Source organism: Sus scrofa, chromosome 8 (assembly GCF_054392235.1).
Source record: "Sus scrofa isolate SSC_HxYL_T2T_F1_AM1 chromosome 8, Sscrofa_HxYL_maternal_Yorkshire_Landrace_v2.0, whole genome shotgun sequence".
Lineage (NCBI taxonomy): Eukaryota > Metazoa > Chordata > Mammalia > Artiodactyla > Suidae > Sus > Sus scrofa.
In genome coordinates, this window is record NC_139390.1 from 73,265,781 (window position 1) to 73,286,175 (window position 20,395).

Sequence of the window (20,395 nt, forward strand, 5' to 3'; positions counted from 1 at the left end):
TTTTCTTCTGAGGAAAAAATATCGCCTTTGACCATCAGGTGGCATCAAAGAGCTACATAATATTCTCAGATGACTGAGAAGTAAAAAAATAAAGGTCATGCAAAATATGCGACTTCCTCATATGAATTACGTTATATTTGCTGAAAATAGTGTTACTAATTTCACTTGTCTAGACATTTCTATCATCAATGGATTAGGTGCTCGATATTTTAGATCATTAGGTACTAAACCTAATATAAAAGTGCGCAAATAAATTTGAGGTCTTCACACATGTCCTAACTTGTTTCTTTAGGTTGCCAAAGAGATGAATAGCCCATTTTTTAATTTCAATTCACTTAAAAACTATCAATTTATGGCCAAGTATATTTCAAGTACTGCAAGATGCCGATTATACAGAATTCACAATCTCAAAGAATTCACAATCCAGAGGGAAGACAAAAGTGTAAACAGGCAATTAAAATATGGCATTGAGATAATACGACACTGGTCACGTGAAAATAAAACACTGTCCAGCGGACTTCAGAGAAGGATCACCTAAAAACCGTGGAAAGGAAGTGGTGACAAAATAGGGTTAGGCCAGGAAGAGAAGGGATGGAGGGGAGTGATATAAAGTGAGAATATTCCAGGTGAAGGAAGTAAGATACATAGGGTGGAGGAATAAGAGCCTCATGCATTCTTGAAACCAAAAGAAGGTTGTTGTGGCTGTAGCCTCCAGAGACGGATGGGTGTAGGAGACAGGGAGTGGTGAGAGGTGAGAGGATAAATGAGTCAGCAATGTTCGTATCATGCAGGGATTTATAGATGAGTTTAGGTGACTATTACTATACAAACATCGAGGAGTCAGTAGAAAAAGGGGTTTTGATAAGACAGATATTATAATAATTAACAACTATATGATGTATTATATTATATTGTATATCCTGATATTATACTATATTATGGTTATATTATAATTATATTTTTATAATATTCTATTCCGTTCTATCCTATCCTATTCTATTGTATTCTATTTTATTAAGACTGATAGGTTTTGATTTTTTTTTTTTTTTGGTCTTTTTAGGACCGCACCTGTGGCATGTAGAAGTTCCCAGGCTGGGGGCTGAATCAGACCTGCAGCTACTGGCCTACACCACAGCCACAGCAACATCAGATCTAAGCAGCATCTGTGATCTACACCACAGCTCACAGCAACGCCAGATCCTTAACCCACTGAGAGAGGCCAGGGATCGATCCTGGATTCTCATGGACACCCTATTGGGATCTTAACCCACTGAGCCAAAACAGGAACTCTAGTTTTGAATTTTTGAGAGCTTGCTTGGGCTAAAGTATGCAACACAGACTGTATAGGGACAAAGTGAGAGACCATGAGATGAGTGAAGCAACTAGACTGCTCCAGGAAGATGATGGAAGCTAACCTAGAAATGGGACATTTGGGAGGTGACTCAAAAACATGGAGTGCTAGATTGGCTGTTGAAGAAAGAGGTAGAGTGGTCGAGGATGCTGTGCAGATATCTGAACTCAGCCATCGAGGGAATGTTCAGGAGAAACAAGAGCTAGGCTCAGGGAAAGGTAATCTGTTCCCTTGAGATATTCTGAATTCTAGTTTCCTATAAGGCTGTCCTGACCTTGTCCCCCGAGTTCTCCTTCTCAGTGGAAGGCACTAACATCCACACCTGTGTCACTTCCCTTACCTTCCATACTCAAATTAAATTATTAGAAAGTTCAATACATAAATTCCCTTCTAAAATCTCTTTAATCTGTCCAGTTCTTTTTATCCTCACCACCCTCTTATTTAAACATGATCATCTCTCTTTGGATAACTCTAAAGGCTCTTAACTTGTCCTCTTGCTTTCACTCTCCCCCAGCTGCAATCTCTTCTTCACTCCGAAGACAGATTTTTCATACATGGATCTGATCTTGTCGCCTCTCACCATATTCCCACTACTTAAAACCTTTCCATAGCTTCCCATTGTTCTCAAATTAAGACCAAATCCTTCAAATGGCCCACAAATCCCTGACTGACCTGGCTGCTACCTTTCCAGTCCATATATCACCTTTCCCTACCAACACCCCTTTTAGTCCTTCAATTACATCTTAATCCTCCTTCAGTGGGCCCCGAACATGAGATTCTGTTTTTGGTTTTTCGGTTTGTTTTGTTTTTGAGTATAGTTGGTTTACTGCTGTGACGCAGGTTAAGTCCCTTGCCTGGGAAGTTCCACACACTGTAGTCATGGCCAAAACCCCCCACAATTTCATTATATTAATACATTCCTATCATACTCTAGGCAAGATGTAAAACAAATGGTTTTTATCCTATACAGACAGGTTTCCAAAAAGATAAATGTAGATTTGAAAAAACCAAAGTAAAATGTAAGGTAATTTTTCTGAATTCATAATCTTTTCCTTGGAGAATTTTGTATAACTATAGAGGGGAGGGAGACTTAAAAATACTAACAAAAGATAATATCTTTCCTTCAGATAAATTTTAATGTTTATGCAATGAGATGAATCAAATATTTTAGAAAAATTCTCAAAATAAGATTACATAGACAATTGAAGTCTAATTTTATGATTTTAGTATTTACTTTTAAATTTTTAATATTCTTGGAGTTCCCATCATGGCTCAGAGGAAACGAATCTGACTAGCATCCATGAGGATGCAGGTTTGATCCCTCGCCTCACTCAGTGGGTTAAGGATCCAGCATTGGCGTGACCTGTGGTGTAGGTCGCAGACACGGCTCAGATCCCGTGTTGCTGTGGCTGTGGTACAGGCCAGCAGCTACAGTTCCAATTCGTCTCCTAGCCTGGTCTCCTCCATATGCTGCGGGTGCAACCCTAAAAAGACAAAACCAAAAAAAATGAAAAATGAAAAATAAATGAAATAAAATTTTAATATTCTTGATTTGGAGTAAATTCTTTCTTAGAGATAATTCAACCTTTCCTGATTGATTCTTAAATGTAGCATTTTTTTCTGTCTTTGTCAATCTCCTTCATAACTAATTTGGTGTTCTGTTTAAATCAATCTATCATAAATGTATACTTAAGTTACTTATTTTGTGTTGCCTTAGAATTTGAGTCTTCTGAGTTTTTTTAATTGAAGTATAGCTGATTTATAAGTTTCTTCAGGTGTACATGCTCTGAGATTTTTAACATAATGAATCCTGCTCTGAACTGTAGGTTTTCCACCCCAGATCTGTGGTTTCCCAAGGTCCATTTCTCTCCTATCCATAGACATCCTTGTCAACAGATTATTTTCCTAGAGCCTTTATTTGTTCTCTCATATTTTACAGGACATGCCATGTATTCAATAGTACAGGTTTTGAATAAGAGTACCTTCCTTTACAAATAGGAAATCGTTTGATTATAACACTTTACATATTATTTAAACATCTTTTTTTATTCTACTTCATAACAAAATAGTCTGGTATAAGACAGATTGAGATCAGGTGCCATAATAAGACCACAGCCCACACTGAGGTAAGTAACTTTAATTGTAGTTAATTTTAAAGTGGGAGGACTCATGCAATTGACAGGATTGTGGAATATATCTCAAAACTGCCCAAAGTTCTCTTTATATGTACAACAGAAACTAGGTATAAAGAAATTGTGTGTGGAGGAAATGTTATGCATTTAGATTAGAATGCTCACTTAAAAAAGAATTACTCGGATCCACTGTACTAAACGTAGGAATTCGCTACAACACAGATGATTTAGAGATAAACTGCCATTTAGATTACCAAAAGGTTATATAGAAATGTCAGACTCAGGAGGAATTAAAAAGGACTTCTAGACCAATCACTTATAGGCCTAGCTTATTTATACAGCATCTTATTATTGCTCTTTAAGACGCAGTATTATGCCTTTCAGATGTTGCAATGTGTATCTAGTAAGCCAGCCGCTCCAAAGTTTATCTTCTCTGTTCCTTCTGCTTCTCTCTTTCTTTCCTAGGACTCCTCCTCCTGATGTTCTTTTCTTCTAAAGTCCTATATCCCCCCCCATATAGAACTTCCTTTCCTTCTACTCCTATCTCACATATGTTCAAGTTTAAGCCTAAAAGCAGGGGTAAGCCTATGTAGGACACTTATCACCATATAGCTACTCACTGAACCCTAACCCTAACCCCTCAATTATCTGATCTGTAAACAGGCAGTTACAGAAGGGAAATTTGAGGATGAAGGCTCAAGCCATCAAGGAAGATTTGGGATTATTGGCTGAATTTGGAGGACAAGGCATAGTACCAGTGTCCTCTGGTTAGTAAGACGAAAGGATGGATTTGAACTTCATGGGCCACACAATGAGATCAAGACAAAAATACATTTTTTGGGAGCTCCCATCATGGCTCAGTGGTTAATGAATCTAACTAGGAAGGAACCATGAGGTTGCGGGTCTGGTCCCTGGCCTTGCTCAGTGGGTTAAGGATCCGGTGTTGTCATGAGCTGTGGTGTCGGTTGCAGACACGGTTCAGATCTGGCGTTGCTGTGGCTCTGGCATAGGCCGGTGGCTACAGCTCCGATTAGACCCCTAGCCTGGGAACCTCCATTTGCCACAGGAGCAGCCCTAGAGAAGGCAAAAAGATCAAAAAAAAAGAGAAAAAGAAAAAAAAATACATTTTAAAATGGAAAAACTAAGTTGAAAGGCAAAACCTTGGTGAAACTGATTTCTGATTAAGATGGCTAGGTGTCTTGTAAGCCATTTACTCCTGAGGTATGACCTGGGGTTGCTAATTAGAAATTCCAACCATTTTTAACGACTGTATTTTTTCTGTAAATATGCGTATAACTATCACTTTTAGAATTAAATTTTTGAAATGCAGGCATATTTTTTCCCCCTATCTCAGGTAATTTCTCCATGTCCCTCTTCATATAAAAAAGACATAATACTATTACTTATAATCTATTATGATAAGCATTTTTTTCTGTCTCTGTTTCTTCTCCAAATATTAAAGAATTAAGTAGAGACATTTTTTTATGAGTTTAGTTTGCCCTCAAATCCTGAGGATAACTATTACTAAAGTTTGCCAAATTATATTTTTAACTGTGAGAACTGATGTGTCAATATTAGCAGATCAATAGGAAAATTGAATTCTGTTGGGCTATGTCATTTATTTTTAGGCTATGTAATTTGATGACATAATTTTCTAGTCCTTTCCTCTTCACTATTGTGAGATTTCATAAATAGCACATGTGAAGTAATTAAAGTTCCCCTTTTAGATTAAAATATAGTTAATCTATGTCAAAAATACAAAGAGTAGTTTGTTCTTTTTTACATCATCCATTTAATTTTGGCTGAATAAAGATACTGATACTGGTGACCTTGGATCACTGAAATATGTGTAGCAAAGAATTTCCTTGTTCTAAGTCTACCTTTAAATAATTGACAATCAGTTCAGCACATTTCTCAGAAGTACATTGTATTTATTTTTCCAAACACTTTATCTGTGACATCTTACTTCCTAATGTGTTATTTTAACCTTTCTTATTGTTTCAAATTCATGATTTTATGCCAAAAACATAAAGTATTTTCACACCATTTATCTCTTAAGTTAACCCTTTTAAATAAAATTCACATCATTTTATAAAGAAATATCTATGATCTTGACGTGTTCAGAGAGCATAACACAATTAATGTACTTGTACCCATCCAAACACTTACATTAAATCAATGGAAGTTGCAGAAACCAAAAATAGAAATAGAAATTTGACTTCTTAAGAATAGCCCTAAAAATATGGCTTATCACTGTAATGCATAATAACCCATATATTATTTAAAAACCTCTAAATTACTATTTGGTAATCATATTTTATTTCTTATAACTATCAACATTTTATTTATTAACCAAAAAGGTCAGGCACTTTTTGAGACACTTAAGGTGCATAAAGTGAACAACACTGACAAAGATGCTTGTTTTGCATTACTTACATTCTAGAGGAATGTTGGCAGACTACAAACTTTTACTAGACCTATTTTAAATTACACATAAAGTTAGAAGATGGTATAGGCTATCGAAAGGAAAGGAAAGGAAAGGAAAGAAAAGATGAAAAGAAAAGAAAAGAAATAGAAAGGAAGGCTAGAGAGAATCAGTATGGTAAGATGGCCAAGGAAGAATGAAGCTGAGAAGATCTCATTGTGAGAAGGTACAGGTCACATACAAGGCATTTGCTAAATGGTAAATGTAATTCTCTTTGCTACTAATTTATTTATGATTCCAGGAAACAAAGTATTTTTATAAAATTAGGTCCATGTAATACCAGTGTAAACAATGTTTTCTAAAAGAACAGGTTTGGAAGGTGCCGTTGTGGTTCTGTGGGTTAAGAACCCAACACAGTGTCTGTAAGGACGTGGGTTCGATCCCTGGCCTTACTCAGTGGGTTAAGGATCTGGCATTGCCTCAAGCTACTGTGTAGTTTGAAGAACAGGACTTTGGTGAAGGGAAAGAAAAGAATAAAAACCCAGAAACTAAATATTATTTTAAGTGCCTCTAAAGTCCATTAGTTAAATTCCAACAAAGAGTCTTCACAAGACATTATTTTCCTTGACTCCAATCTACTGTCCTATGTTGTAGTTTGTCATTTTTGAAAATCAGAGTTATTTATATTCTGTCTTATCTAGCTAGATTCAAGGTCCCTTTATCTCTGACTCAAGGTACCCAAAGGAAGCTAGAAATCAACCAGCAGGTAAACTCTTTCTTCAACTTTCAAGGCTATGTTTTACAGAACAGTTCAAACCTCTTTAACCTAAACTTTGCCAGTCAAGATTTCGCTAAGGTTTTGTAAAAATAAACAAAACTAAACACGTTTTTAGGGGTGATAAAGGAATGAAGAAATGTCTGCATTTTTTTTATATTAAAGTTTTTTTTTATCTTGCCTGATTATGTCAGTATACGGAGCTTGATGCTGAATTGAGGTCTATTTATTCCATGTCTAGTTTTTTATCATTATATTTCTTTTACATAAACATAAGCATATTTCAGTAGTTTAAGAGCATCACAAAGGCAAAAAAGTGGGTAAACTGAAGTTAAGTCTGAGAAAAAGCAATCAGCTGGTTGAATGAAGCACAGGTTAGGTTAAGGAGAGTATTGTAAGTTTTAGTTGGAAAGATACTTTCAGTTTCACACCATATATAAATAATTAATGGTAAGATATTCAGACACAATTCACCAGGTACCACGTAGCCAGTAGAGTGGATGCTTGGGAAGATAAAAGAAGTAGAAGTAAATGTTCCTCTGCCTAATGAAGAAGATGAAGTTGTATTAATTGTGTCCACACAACTTGCCTAGAACAATTCCTTGTTGATCCACTTCATTCCATTGCCTTAGTTCCACCTTTTGAACTTAACATTCTATATATTGTCTAGACATCAGTCCAATATTCTCCTTTTGGATGGTGTAGTACCTTGGAGGACTCAGGCTGTCCTTTGTTTCCTTACGTTGCGCCTGACTAGCTTTTCCAACTGCCTTGGAGAGAAAATTGAACAGCAAATAAAGCAGTATGCCTTATCCTTGGAAAAGTTATGTTAAGTTAGTATGCTTAAACATTTAGTTAATTTTTTTTTTTATCTCTGACCACATGCTCTCCTTTTCCCCATAGGTTTTCAGGAAGGCATCAAAGATGAAACTGTTTTTGTTTTTTCTATTATGGATCCTCAGGAGGGCTTCTAGTTTTCCTCAGAGTGGTTCGAAGTGTCCTGCTGATTCATTCCTTTATTTATCCAGTTGCTTTACCTATTTTAACGATAGAATGGGTTGGGATCAGGCAGAAGTAAGTACCTGTGATTTTGCTTATAATTTTGTCTTCTCCCATCATGCTTTGGGTCTTTCAGACCACTTACTTAGAACATTAAAAACTGAAGATGGAGTTGTTTTATTTTAATGGATGATGGGCACAATTGTACAAAAAGTCAGGACTAACTTTTCTACTTTTCTACTTTTCTTCTTTTTCCTTCCCAGGGCATGTGTCAACAATATGGCTCTCATCTTCTCACCATTCAAAACTTTCATGAAGCCTCTGCCATTGCTGCTTTAATAAAAAACTACCAAGTGAATGAAAACATCTGGATTAGATTAGAAAAACCTAGTAAGGTATTGCTAAATCATCTTCCTAAAAGATGTTTATATATACATATATATATGTGTATATATTTATATATTTTTAATATATGTATTTTATTTTAAATATATTAATTTTTTTTTTCTTATGTGAAGAGTATAATGAGGCCTGCTAGTCAATATGCTCTTGGTCTCCTGGTATTCATAAGCTTCCCCAATTTCAGGACTTTGGAAAATTCCACGTGTTTTTACAATTAGCAAAACTTACAATTTTTGAAGAGTTTGAATTTCCTAAACTTATCTTGGCAACCTATGTACACCTGGTAAGTCACAGAGTTTGTTCTAAGAAAAGTGTGATCAATGCACAATATTTTTTATTGTGTGAGTTTACAGATATTGCTTCTGTAAAAAGGATTAGTGTCACCTCTGCAAAATTTGCCAGGTATTTGTCAGATTTGTTTTATGAATTCAAGAATATTCTATTAAGTACATTAATAACTACTCCATCAGCCCATGCAACATGATTTTATTGCTGTGTTACATGAATAATTCTATTATAACAATAATATTAAATAAAATGATCTTGCTATTATACTATTACAGCCAGAATATTCTTCTGAATTCTCAATTTAAGGGACTCAATATAAGTACTGAAACATTAAATCTCTATAAGCAGTCAGTTATATCAAAATTTTTTGACCTCTATTCTCAGGAATTCTGATCTCAGTTTTTTAACCAGTCTTCTATTCATGTGTTTGCTTATTCATTCAAAAATAACAACTTGGGGAGGAGTTCCCGTTGTGGTGCAGTGGTTAACACATCCGACTAGGAACCATGAGGTTGCGGGTTCAATCCCTGGCCTTGCTCAGGGGGTTAAGGATCCAGCGTTGCTGTGAGCTGTGGTGTAGGTCACAGATGTGGCTCAGATCCCGCGTCGCTGTGGCTCTGGCGTAGGCCAGTGGCTACAGCTCCGATTCGACCCCTAGCCTGGGAACCTCCATATGCGTGGGAGCGGCCCTAGAAAAAAGCAAAAAAAAGACAGAAAAAATAATACGGTTGAATCTATCCACTTAGTAATTGACATCTATTGATCAATTGTTAATTACCATAAGAATCATAATTTTCTCAGCTATAATTTCCTCAGTATAGCCTATAGACTATACTAGATCCTGGAAAGGTACAGTTCTATATCATACTTACAAATTGTTAAAACTCTTGCTCTGTGGTTTATGACATTTGTATTAGAACATGAGCAAAGAATACTCTATCTATCTTGGTAATTCTCAACTTGTTACTAAAAACTACTCCCCCACTAGCGATTTATCATTTTATTTCAGAATAACCAGTGGAAAATCACTGGTCAACTTAAATATGGACAACAAACACCACTAAAGGGCCAGGAAGACACTATAAAACATGAAGAGTGTGTGGAACTTGTAGCAAGAGAAGGTGAGAGTATGTGATAATCAAAATAAATATTAAAAAAAATATCTGAGTTATACCCAAGGCCTCTTCCTAATTATTTCTACAAATATTTCCCAAAATTTTCAAGTAGAAGTAATTGATAGGTCAAAAAAGAAAGCATTCCTTTATAAATATGTTTTTTAAATGCTACATCCTATAACCTTTCTCTAGGAAATTTATAATACATGGTAGTGACTTTAAGGCTCTGAAAAACTCCCATAGTTTTAAAAAAAAAAAGGCTTCGATAGTCTTTAACCCACACTTACCAAATATATTTGATCATAGATTTCTTTTTTTCTCCTTTCCTGGTAACGTTTTGCAAAGTGGTATTTGGTTTTCAAAATGCAGATTCAGATTTATCAATCAAGTACTTTGGGGAAAAAATATAAGTGACTATCTCAAGATTGTTGGAAAACCACTGATTTTTACACAATTTAAAAAATTTATTTTATACAGGGTTCTTGAAGTGGAATAACCCTCACTGCCAAGAAAGAAGGCCCTTCTTGTGTCAAAACTTGTAAGTCTCCAAGGGTTTTAGTATCTGATTCAACCTTGTTGGAATTTGGGAGCGGAGGGACATCAAACATAATTACTTTCAGAGTTAAAAGGATAAGAATACTGGAGTTCCCTCATGGCTCAGTGGGTTAAGGATCCAGCATTGTCACAGCTGTGGCTCCAGTTACACCTGCAGTGCAGGTTCAGTCCCTCACCCAGGAACTTCTGCATGCTGCAAGTGTGGCCAAAAAAAAAAAAAAAAAAGAGAGAGAGAGAGAATCTATGGTGAATGCAATATATAAATACTGTTTTAGTGACTTCATAGATTTGAGAAGCCACATTTTGTTCAAATCAAACTCTTCCTGAGCTATATTTCTTATGTGATCAAAAACCAGAAAGTCATAAAAATAGATGTATGATTCCAGGGCACATCAAGTTTCAAGTTAATTAAGTACATGATTATTATTATTGTTTAATATGAAAAGAACTCATAAAATAAAATTTAGAGAACTTTTTATTCATTTCCCATCTATCTGGGGAGATGCACTGACTTCTGTATCTGACACACACCTCCAAGTGTGGTGCTAGGCATTGAGATTAAAATTAAAAAAAAAAAAGATTCTTAATCACATTCTAATGGAAAAGCCAGAAAACAAACAAATATATAAAAATGTGCTATGATTACTAGATTATAAATGATATCTGTATTATCTACATTAAAACCCTCTTATGTGCTAGTTACCCCTTTAACCAATAAACGAATTCTATTTATAGCCTATGCACTCTGATTTGCCACAATGCATTAAATGGTAATGACTTACAGATTATCAAGCTACTGATTATTTAGTTTATTAGGACAGTTAGTTCAGAAAATTTCATCCGCATTTGAAGAATGATTACATTATGTGAATCTTCTAAGTTCTACCTAGGTAGCTCTCTGAATTCCTTTTGGAGATATTTCTTTCTTCGATGATGTGTAGTCAGGGTGCAAAGTGATGTACAAAAACCTGATTTCCTGCTCTGGAAACTCAAAGAACCAGCTGCTGTTTTCCATGCTTTGTTACAGCCACATGACCCAAGTTTGACAATCAGACCTCCTCTCCTGGAATCGTCTGTCTTTACTGAGGAACCCCACAGTGAAGACGAGTTTCAATATTTTCGCCCAACTACTCTGTGTGGTTCAGGCTATTCCAGCTGACTGCACTTGCTCTTCTATCGCCTATCATTCAGAGCTACCTTTTAAATTCTTTAATTCTGAGTTCTCCCCTCTGGTAAACTTTTATTTAAGATAGCCAGTGCTGGGTTCAGAGATTTGCAACAAAGAACCAAAAACATCTGTTGTTTGAAAAGTCCTTGACTACTTAGAACAAACAAACAAAAAAAAGTTGAGAAATTTAGATGCAAAGGGAGAAATGGCAAATGATGGCGAAATTTCAAATTAGGCACTTTTCTAGTCTTTCTCTGACCACAAGGTGGCATTTCCTCAGCACCTCCACCAAGAACAGAGTAACTTCTTACTCATGACCTCCTGTAGCATCACAACCTCTACAGATCCACACAATCCAATCACTTTCCTCTGCGACTGCCTTTCAGAATTTCCTCTTGTCCACCAAATTCTAGGTGTTCTATGTCTCTCACTGGCCTAGTTCTAAAATCTTCTAAGTTGCTGGGTCTGAAAGATAAAAACAAAGTTTATTGAGTACAGAAAGTCAATTTATATCTTGATGGGGCAATTAGGTGAAACACCCTACCTTTACCAAAATTCAGGATTTAAAACAGGTGGGGTGTGATTTTTAGTAAAGCCCATTATTATACCACCTAAACACAGCTACATAGGGCTTCTTTATTACATGTCTTTTCTTGGTTTAATAAATTTGGGAGTCTTATGTATCTTCAGTAATAGTTTCCAAAGTTCTATATTTATAGGCCCTTTCATTTAGGATATTGGATGAAAGAGAATAATGTCACAAAATTAAGCAAAGTAACTAAAAGTGATGAAAAAAGCAAGAACAATCAATTCATGAAATTTGATGGTGGAATAAGAGAAAAAGCTACAACAAAGGAAGATAAAATAACAGAGGAATGCCTTTTCACAAATGTAAGTTCATAGCCCATTTTATTCCCCTGTGTGTATTCCTCTCCTTCTTTCATTGATTTCTATCCTTCACTTTAGAGATTTTCCTTTCTTCTTTCTGTTAATATCCATGTATAAAATGATCAAACCTAATGGGCATGTGGTCCCCAAAACCTTAAGTTCTGACTAAAATATGATTAAGAATGAAACTGAAAGTCTTTTTTTTAAATCTTTTTTTTTTTTTTTTTTTTGTCTTTTTGCCTTTTCCAGGGCCGCACCTGGCTAGGGGTCTAATTGGAGCTGTAGCGGCCAGCCTACACCACAGCCACAGCAACGCCAGATCCAGGCCATGTCTGTGACCTACACCACAGCTCACGGAAATGCTGGATCCTTAACCTGCTGAGCGAGGCCAGGGATCGAACCCTCAACCTCATGGTTCCTAGTCGGATTCGTTAACTATTGAGCCACAAAGAGAACTCCTGAAAGTCTCTATTAACTACTTTTTGATAACTTCTTTGACTGGAATAAAGTGCTTTCCTACTTCAAAATCTTGTTAAATTGTCATACTCACCATATTGGTTTCAAGATGCCAAGAGACTGGCAATTTCTTGAATCATATTTCTTTTGAAGCCCCTTTACTCAAGTTGTTGATTGCATGCTATCATATCAATCATATTCCAACACACTTGGGGAAATTATTTCTATGACCATAATCATTCTCCAATGTAAATTTACTTTAGTCAATGAAAAAGAGCTTTGACATTCTATTCAGGCAGTACCTTCATTCCTATGTTTTGCTTTCTTGCTCATTGCTTTCTTTTCTATTTTTTTTTTCCAGAATCATTCATCAGAAAAAAGCTTGACCTCATTTCTGATGGTGACCTTGGTATTCATCTCCTTCCTTATTTCCTTCTTTCCCTAAGTCAATAGCCCCAAACAAAATCTGCAAACTTGGCTTGATTAATGTATTTCCAATAAATGGACTCTGACATACTGTAAAATGTCCGAGGACATCTATTTCAGAAGCTTTGATGGGTCTGTGACTTTATCCTATTTACAAGGTAACAAGATATCCTGCCACAGTTTCAAGGGAATCAGCGGAAAACCGTGACTCCTGAACACACAGAAGACTCTATTGCCCAGAGCAGCCACTGTGGAGTATCAGCTTTTGCAGTGGTTTCCCCACGCTTTACAAGGCTACATAAGGGGGCAAGATGATAGTATGCATACACATGGGTTCTATTAGGAGGAAGAACTCTAAATTTAGGGAACTCAAATTTTTACAAGTTAGCTTACCTAATTTTCACCCTACAATGAGACATGATCTTTATTACAACTTGTCAGAAAACAAGCCTGCCCTTTGTTCTGAAGGGAGATACTATCTCTGTCTTTCTAGGGTGTTTGCTTCAAAAAAAACAAGAAATCCTTGAAAAAATGGTCCACAACAAAGGCAGCCAGTGCCCCTACTTACAGGATGTGAGGGAAAGCAGGAGCTCTCTGGGGAATTGTTTCTCACTATTTAGTGAAGGCCCAAAGAGGGTATCTCAATGCTTTTGCGGAGATAGATTCTTCACCAAATATTTCGAATTTTCCCTCATTTTAAAATTAGCCTGTTTTGGCTGTACCCACAGCATGGAGAATTTCTCAGATCAGAGATGGAACCTGAGCCACGACTGTGACAACATGGAATCCTTAACTACTAGGCCACCAGGAAACTCCCTAATTAGTCCTTATTTTGATCCTTTTGTTTTCTCTGTCACAATGAATTCTGGATCTTACTAGTGTTGGTAAGATCTTTATAGAGATAGTTTATTAGAAGGATCCCAACCCTTCTTCTTTATGGGTAAAAGAAAGATAACTTAAAGGAATAGCAGTGCCTTTTGTTGTAAGAGAAATGGAAGCATGGGAAAACTACTGTCTTTATATCTATATTACAGATAAAGATAAAATCCTACATTACCTTCTCTCCAAAATGTGAACATGACATTAAAATAAAGACTTTATAAAACAAATATAATGTTTCAAATACAATGATGTTTAGTGAGTTTAAATCATATATATAGCATAATTTAAGATAAAGATTTATATATACAAATTACAAATAAATAATTTAGATTAAAAATTGCCTAAGATTGGAGTTCCCATCATGGTGCAGCGGAAACAAATCCAACTAGGAACCATGAGATTGCAGGTTCGATCCCTGGCCTCCCTTAGTGGGTTAACAATCTGGCATTGCCATGAACTGTGGTGTTGGTCACAGATGCTGCTCAGATCCTGTGTTACTGTGGCTGTGCTGTAGGCCGGCAGCTGTAGCTCCAATTTGACCCCTATTCTGGGAACCTCCATATGCCATGGGTGTGGCCCTAAAAAAAAAAAGCAAAAGAAAAAAAAATGCCTAAGGCTTTTGATGTTTTATTGAATTTAAACACTGCAATACAGAAGTGTATTGGTTGTTCCTTTTCTGAGTTAAAAAAAAAAGGAGTTTTCTAATTAGGTATCATAAAGGAGATAGTGTTCAATCTTTAAATATTTCATTGTTTTGAAGAACTCTGGAAAGCTCAACAACCTATCTGATTGAGACAAGGTCATTTTTAAGACCCATGTTAAGAACCACAGAAGATCCATTGTTTTCTAGATGATGGATAATTCCTTATATTGAATGACCTATCTTAATATTTTCCAAGACAATGCAATAGCTTTAGGGCCCATGAAATGTCTTTGACCTCTGTCTTTAATGTCACCTTAAACAAAGATAGAGCTGAGTATTTTTACTTCCTGTTTTGTCTTAAGAATTAGTAACTCAGAATTAAATGTAAAGAAGGAAAATAGAGAAAAGAAATAGATATGAGTCTGAAATTGAAAAATGAGAACCCAGGATCAGAACTGGAAGTGAGGCTAGAAACACTCCCTTTGAAAGTTTGGATGCTTCAGAGTTCACCCTGGGGTTTTGGAGAAAATAATTTTACTGCAGGAATATGAGTTTTTTTAACCCACTACAGCAACTACATTTATTATAACAACACAGTGAGTAAAGAAACATAAAATTATAATGAATATATTTTTTAAATTTCAGAGGCAATAAATATAGAAAAAAATAACATCATACAATAAAAATTTGATTTGTTTGATTATCCTATTGTTGAAACCTTCTAAATATAAACACATCATGATATTAAAAGAGAAAACATGTCCACAAAATTAATAACTGACAAAGGTAAATATATTTATGATTGAATAAAAATCTGCAAAAATATAAAAGCATTCCCCAAGAGAACTACAAAAGTTATGAAATAATTCTAAAGAATAAACATAGCCAATATGCAGGTAGAAAATGGACAACCTTGTTTATAGTAAGTAAAATGCAAGTCAATATTAAAATAATACAATTTGGAGTTCCCATTGTGGCTGCTTATTGTCCCTGAGGATGTGGGTTAGATCCCTGGCCTTACTCAGTGGGTTAAGGATCTGGTGTTGCTGCAAGCGGCAGAGTAGGTCGCACATGCAGCTCGGATCCAGTGTTGCTGCAGTTGTGGTGTAGGCCAGCAGCAGCAGCTCTGACTCAACCCCTAGCCTGGGAATTTCCATATGCCACAGCTGTGGCCATAACAAGAAGAAAAAAATTAAAAAATAATAAATTAATGCAATTGTTCCATCAAATTATGAAATTAATAAAGATGTAAAACTCCAAATATGATAAATAGCATTTGATATAAAACTCATGGCCATACAGGTACTTTTGAACATTAATTCTGCCATTATAAATTGAAAACTCCCTTTCTGAATGGTATTTGGAAATATGAATCAAAGATCAGAAATGTTTATACTCTTTGATTCGTGAATGTCTAATTCCTTTTCCAGAAACGTATGCAAAAGGCATTGCTAGAAGGTATGCAGTAACATCCGTGTACATATGTACATGTTAGTCATAGCTATAAAGGCAGAAAATGAAACAGATTCTGAAATTTAAAAAATGCCCTTCAAACGGTAAAGAAATTGTACATAAATTGTGACGTATCTATAAGATAGAATATTGTTGAACCACTATGTAAGATTATGTGTCCCATGGAAACTGAAAAGAGCCCCAGGGAATGAAAAAGACTATATTCCATTACGAGGGGAAATAGTCCAACCAAAGAAATACGCATTTATCTATTTTACATTTTGAGCTTTAAAGAACAGAATCAATTGCTTAAAATTTGTTAACTATTACTAACTCACAAAAATGACACTGGCAAAAAGTGATAATGATATAGCAAAAGGGGAGGTAATTTATGAAATCAACATGAGGTACCCTATACCAACATTCAGATAATAGCTAAAAAACACTCCACATTTTTACCAAGACTACTTAGCTTTGGGTTGAGGGTTGATGATGTTTCTTTTCTCTCTCTCTCTCCCTCTTTTTATTATTATTATTATTATTATTATTATTTGCTTTTTTAGGGCGGCAACAAATGTTATATGGAAGTCGCCAGAGTAGGGGTTGAATTGGCACTACAGCTGCCAGTCTACACCACAGCCACAGCAACATGGGATCTGAGCTGCCTCTGTGACCTACACCACAGCTCATGGCAATGCCAGATCCTTAACCCAATGAGCAAAACCAGGGATGGAATCTGCGTCCTCAAGGATACTAGTCAGATTCGTTACCACTGAGCCACAATGGGAACTCCTCTTTTTTTTCTCTTACTGACTTTTAAAAATTTTTTAAATATTTGAATAATCACTAACCTCAAGTCTACAGCTGTTCTACAATAATTAAAAGCTTGCAATTCAAACCCTATATCTCACTTTACAAATTAAATGTCAGAAACTATTAAACTGACTTCAGTGTTTAATAGTAATCTCCTTGATTATGAATTTAAACAATAAAACAGAGAAATATGATAGAGCCATTTGTTGGACTCTTATCTAGGGCACCAAAATTCTTTTGGGGTGCTTTTTAAAAAATATAGCACAGTGCTTTAAGAGTGTGGCTCTGGAATAAAATGGCCTGGCTCAAATTCCAGGATAGCCATTTGCGTATTAACCTGGAAAAGTTGTTTAATTATTGTAAGCCTGGGTTTCTTCATCTCTACAATTGAAATAGCAGTAATATTTATTTCCTGGGATTGTCATGAGAAAAATCTTTAAAATAAGAAAATCCTTAAAAAGTGCTAACACAGTGGTTCAGCAACTGGCTTGTTAAAGTGCTTAATAAACACCAGCTATTACGGACTGCTGCTGGAAGACTATGATTACATGTGAGTGTTGGCACTACAATAATCAGTACATTGAGGGGAATATCCTTACTCATCTCTTCAGGTGAGTGCTTAGAAATAAGGGAGGCTAGAGGCCAGGAACATAGCCGGTGAATTGTTGGGGCAGAAAAGGATCCGGTTCCTATGTCCTTCTCAGAGTGCTTCCAGGCAGAGGAAGAAGAAGGTCCTAGAGGTACTCGGGCTGAAACAATCCGTGACCATCCTGATTTGAAATAACAAGAGGAAGTTATGATGTTCAGGTAGAGCTGGGGTGGAGAGAGCCAGGGCAGAGGCAAAGAGCTTCACCTCAAAACCCAAGGAGACAATGCCAGCCTTTCAGTCTTCTGCCGTCCTCAGAAGGAGAATGTCCAGCTCTCAAAATCAAGTTCAAAATTCCTCTTTGTACTGCCTGGTCTTCTTCTTCTTTTTTTTTTTATTTCTTTCTTTCTTTTTCTTTCTACCTTTTCTTTTTCTTTTCCTTTCTTTTCTCTTTTCTTTTTCTTTTTCTTTTTTTTTTTTTTTCTTTTTTGCCTTTTGGGAACACAGGTGCAGCATATGGAAACTCCCAGGCTAGGGGTCTAATCAGAGCTGTAACTGCTGGCCTACACCACAGCCAGAGCAATGCCGAATCCGAGCTGCATCGCAACCTACACCACAGCTCACATCAGTGCGGGATCCTTAACTCACGGAGCGAGGCCAGATGGAACGCATATCCTCATAGATACTAGTTGGATTCGTTCCCACAGGACCACAATGGGAACTCCCTGCCTGGTCTTCTCTGGTTCTGCTTACTGCCTTCCTTTTCAACTGCGTCACTCCCCGCTCCTCTTGTTAGCATGGTGGACCATTTCAAACCAAGGCCATTAACACACTTCCTACCTCCACATGTAATTCCCTTCCCCGTTTCCACACTTCAGTTCATACACTTTATTCATCTTTCAAGACTACTTTCCTAATCTTTTCACGTTGAGAATAATACTTCCTTTTTTGTGCCTTCAATGTTTTTGTGTTCCTTAACAATTACACTACTTTTCAGTATATAGTTTATTAATGTATAGGTTTATCTCCCCAACAATTATTTTAAAGTTTTAATTTTATGCCTCCACTCACTTGCTATTAGCATTTCCCTCATCTGTAAGCCTCTCCTTCATTTGTCAATTTTCCAAGTCTTACCCAAACCTTACCTAGATATTAATGGCTACTTCATTCCATCATATACTGTCTGTCTTCTGGACCTCTATTGTATTTTCACTTTTTTTTTTTTTTTTTTTTTTTTTTTTTGTCTTTTAAGGCCGAACCCACAGCACATGAAGGTTCTCAGGCTAGGGGTCAAATCAGAGCTATAGCTGCCAGCCTACACCACAGCCACAGCAACACAGGATCCAAGCCACGTCTGCAACCTACACCACAGCTCACAGCAATGCCAGATCCTTAACCCACTGAGCAAGGCCAGGGATCCAACCTGCATCCTCCTGAATCCTAGGTGGGTTCATTAACCCATGAGCCACGAAGGGAACTCTATATTTTACTTATTGTATCAACCATTTGGAATTAAAATTCTGAAATTACTTCCACTTGTTAAATTTTACATGACTTTTCATGTGCCTCTGCGAAATCTTTTCAAGCATACTACACTCTTCATTGCAATTTCTTTTAATCATCAACCATGTTCAAAAAAATCTCCAGCCTGTTGGAGTTCCCTTCGTGGTTCAGTGGTTAACAAATCCGACTAGGAACCATGAGGTTGCGGGTTTGGTCCCTGCTCCTGGCCTTGGGTTGAGGATCCTCCTCAGTGGGTTGAGGATCCAGTGTTGCCATAAGCTGTGGTGTAGGTCGCAGACCTGGCTCGGATCCCGAGTTGCTGTGGCTCTGGTGTAGGCTGGTGGCTACAGCTCCAATTAGACCCCTAGCCTGGGAATCTCTGTATGCCACATGTGCAGCCCTAGAAAAGGCAAAAAGACCAAAAAAAAAAAAAAAAAAAAAAACAAACTTGCCATAATCCTGGCCTATATCAGTGTCCAAACAAATGGCCCAATCAAATTCCTGAGGTCTTTTACTTGAAAGAGCTTCACCTTACTTCTTTAGTTTAGCCTCTTATTGTCATAGAAAGAAATTCTTATTTTTAAACTTTACCAATTGTAAAATTTCCCTCTCTGCTCTCATATTGCTTTTAAGGCACTTCAGACTTTCTAAGAGTAGCAAACATTCTTTTGAGCTATTAAAAGTTAGTTAGTCAATGAAGACATTATTATTATTATTATTGATATTATAGTAGTTACTTTAAGGAAAAAGGATTACAAGATTGCTGTTGGATAATGCTGGATATAAGAAATTGCATATCTTTATTCTGTAGACCTCAGCAGAAGTATTGTGAAGTTTGTCTTTAGCAATGCTGAGATGTTCTTTACTAGTTCTTTTTACTCTATTTCTCGGGGCTTAAATCTTTCATCTTATATGCATGTTAGGCATTCTCCACCAGCTAGGATGTTATTTCCTCCATCACCTATCCGAAGATTCGACACCTTGAATACATTGCTTTTGTTGAGTAAAAGAATAAGCAGTATGATATATTAGAAAGAGCACAGGCTCTGATGTTGGGAGATCTGAGTCATCATTTACTCATTAGCTGGTGCAAGCATTTTGTATGGAAATTAATTTACTTATTAATTTTATTACTTTTATTTTTACTTTTATTTTTTGCCATTTCTAGGGCCGCTCCCGCAGCATATGGAAGTTCCCAGGCTACGGGTCTAATTGGAGCTGTAGCTGCCAGCCTATGCCAGATCCTTAGCAACGCAGGATCCAAGTCGCGTCTGCAAACTACACCACAGCTCACGGCAACACCAGATCCTTAACCCATTGAGGAAGGTCAGGGATTGAACCTGCAACCTCATGGTTCCTAGTTGGATTCGTTAAGCACTGTGCCACAATGGGAACTCCTTAATTTACTTAATTTATAAAAGTTTAGTTTCCTTATCTACAAAAGGGAAAATAATGACTTGTTTCTCTACATTACATGATTCTTATAAGGAGTAGTTGTGAAAATAATTATAAGAAGACTTTAGAAATTATAAAGAA

The 20,395-nt window shown here is 36.4% G+C and overlaps 1 protein-coding gene across 1 annotated transcript in view; it reads left to right on the plus strand.

Moving 5' to 3' along the window:
• The first annotated feature begins 1,400 nt into the window (after positions 1-1,400).
• Positions 1,401-20,395, plus strand: part of CSN1S1 (casein alpha s1) — a 46,057-nt gene continuing 27,062 nt past the window's right edge. Inside the window, exons 1-5 of the mRNA XM_084971067.1 lie at positions 1,401-1,569; positions 6,610-6,674; positions 7,946-8,077; positions 8,269-8,367; positions 9,382-9,493. Of these exons, the coding sequence (XP_084827193.1) occupies positions 1,401-1,569; positions 6,610-6,674; positions 7,946-8,077; positions 8,269-8,367; positions 9,382-9,493 (577 nt within the window). The remainder of the gene's footprint in view (positions 1,570-6,609; positions 6,675-7,945; positions 8,078-8,268; positions 8,368-9,381; positions 9,494-20,395) is intronic.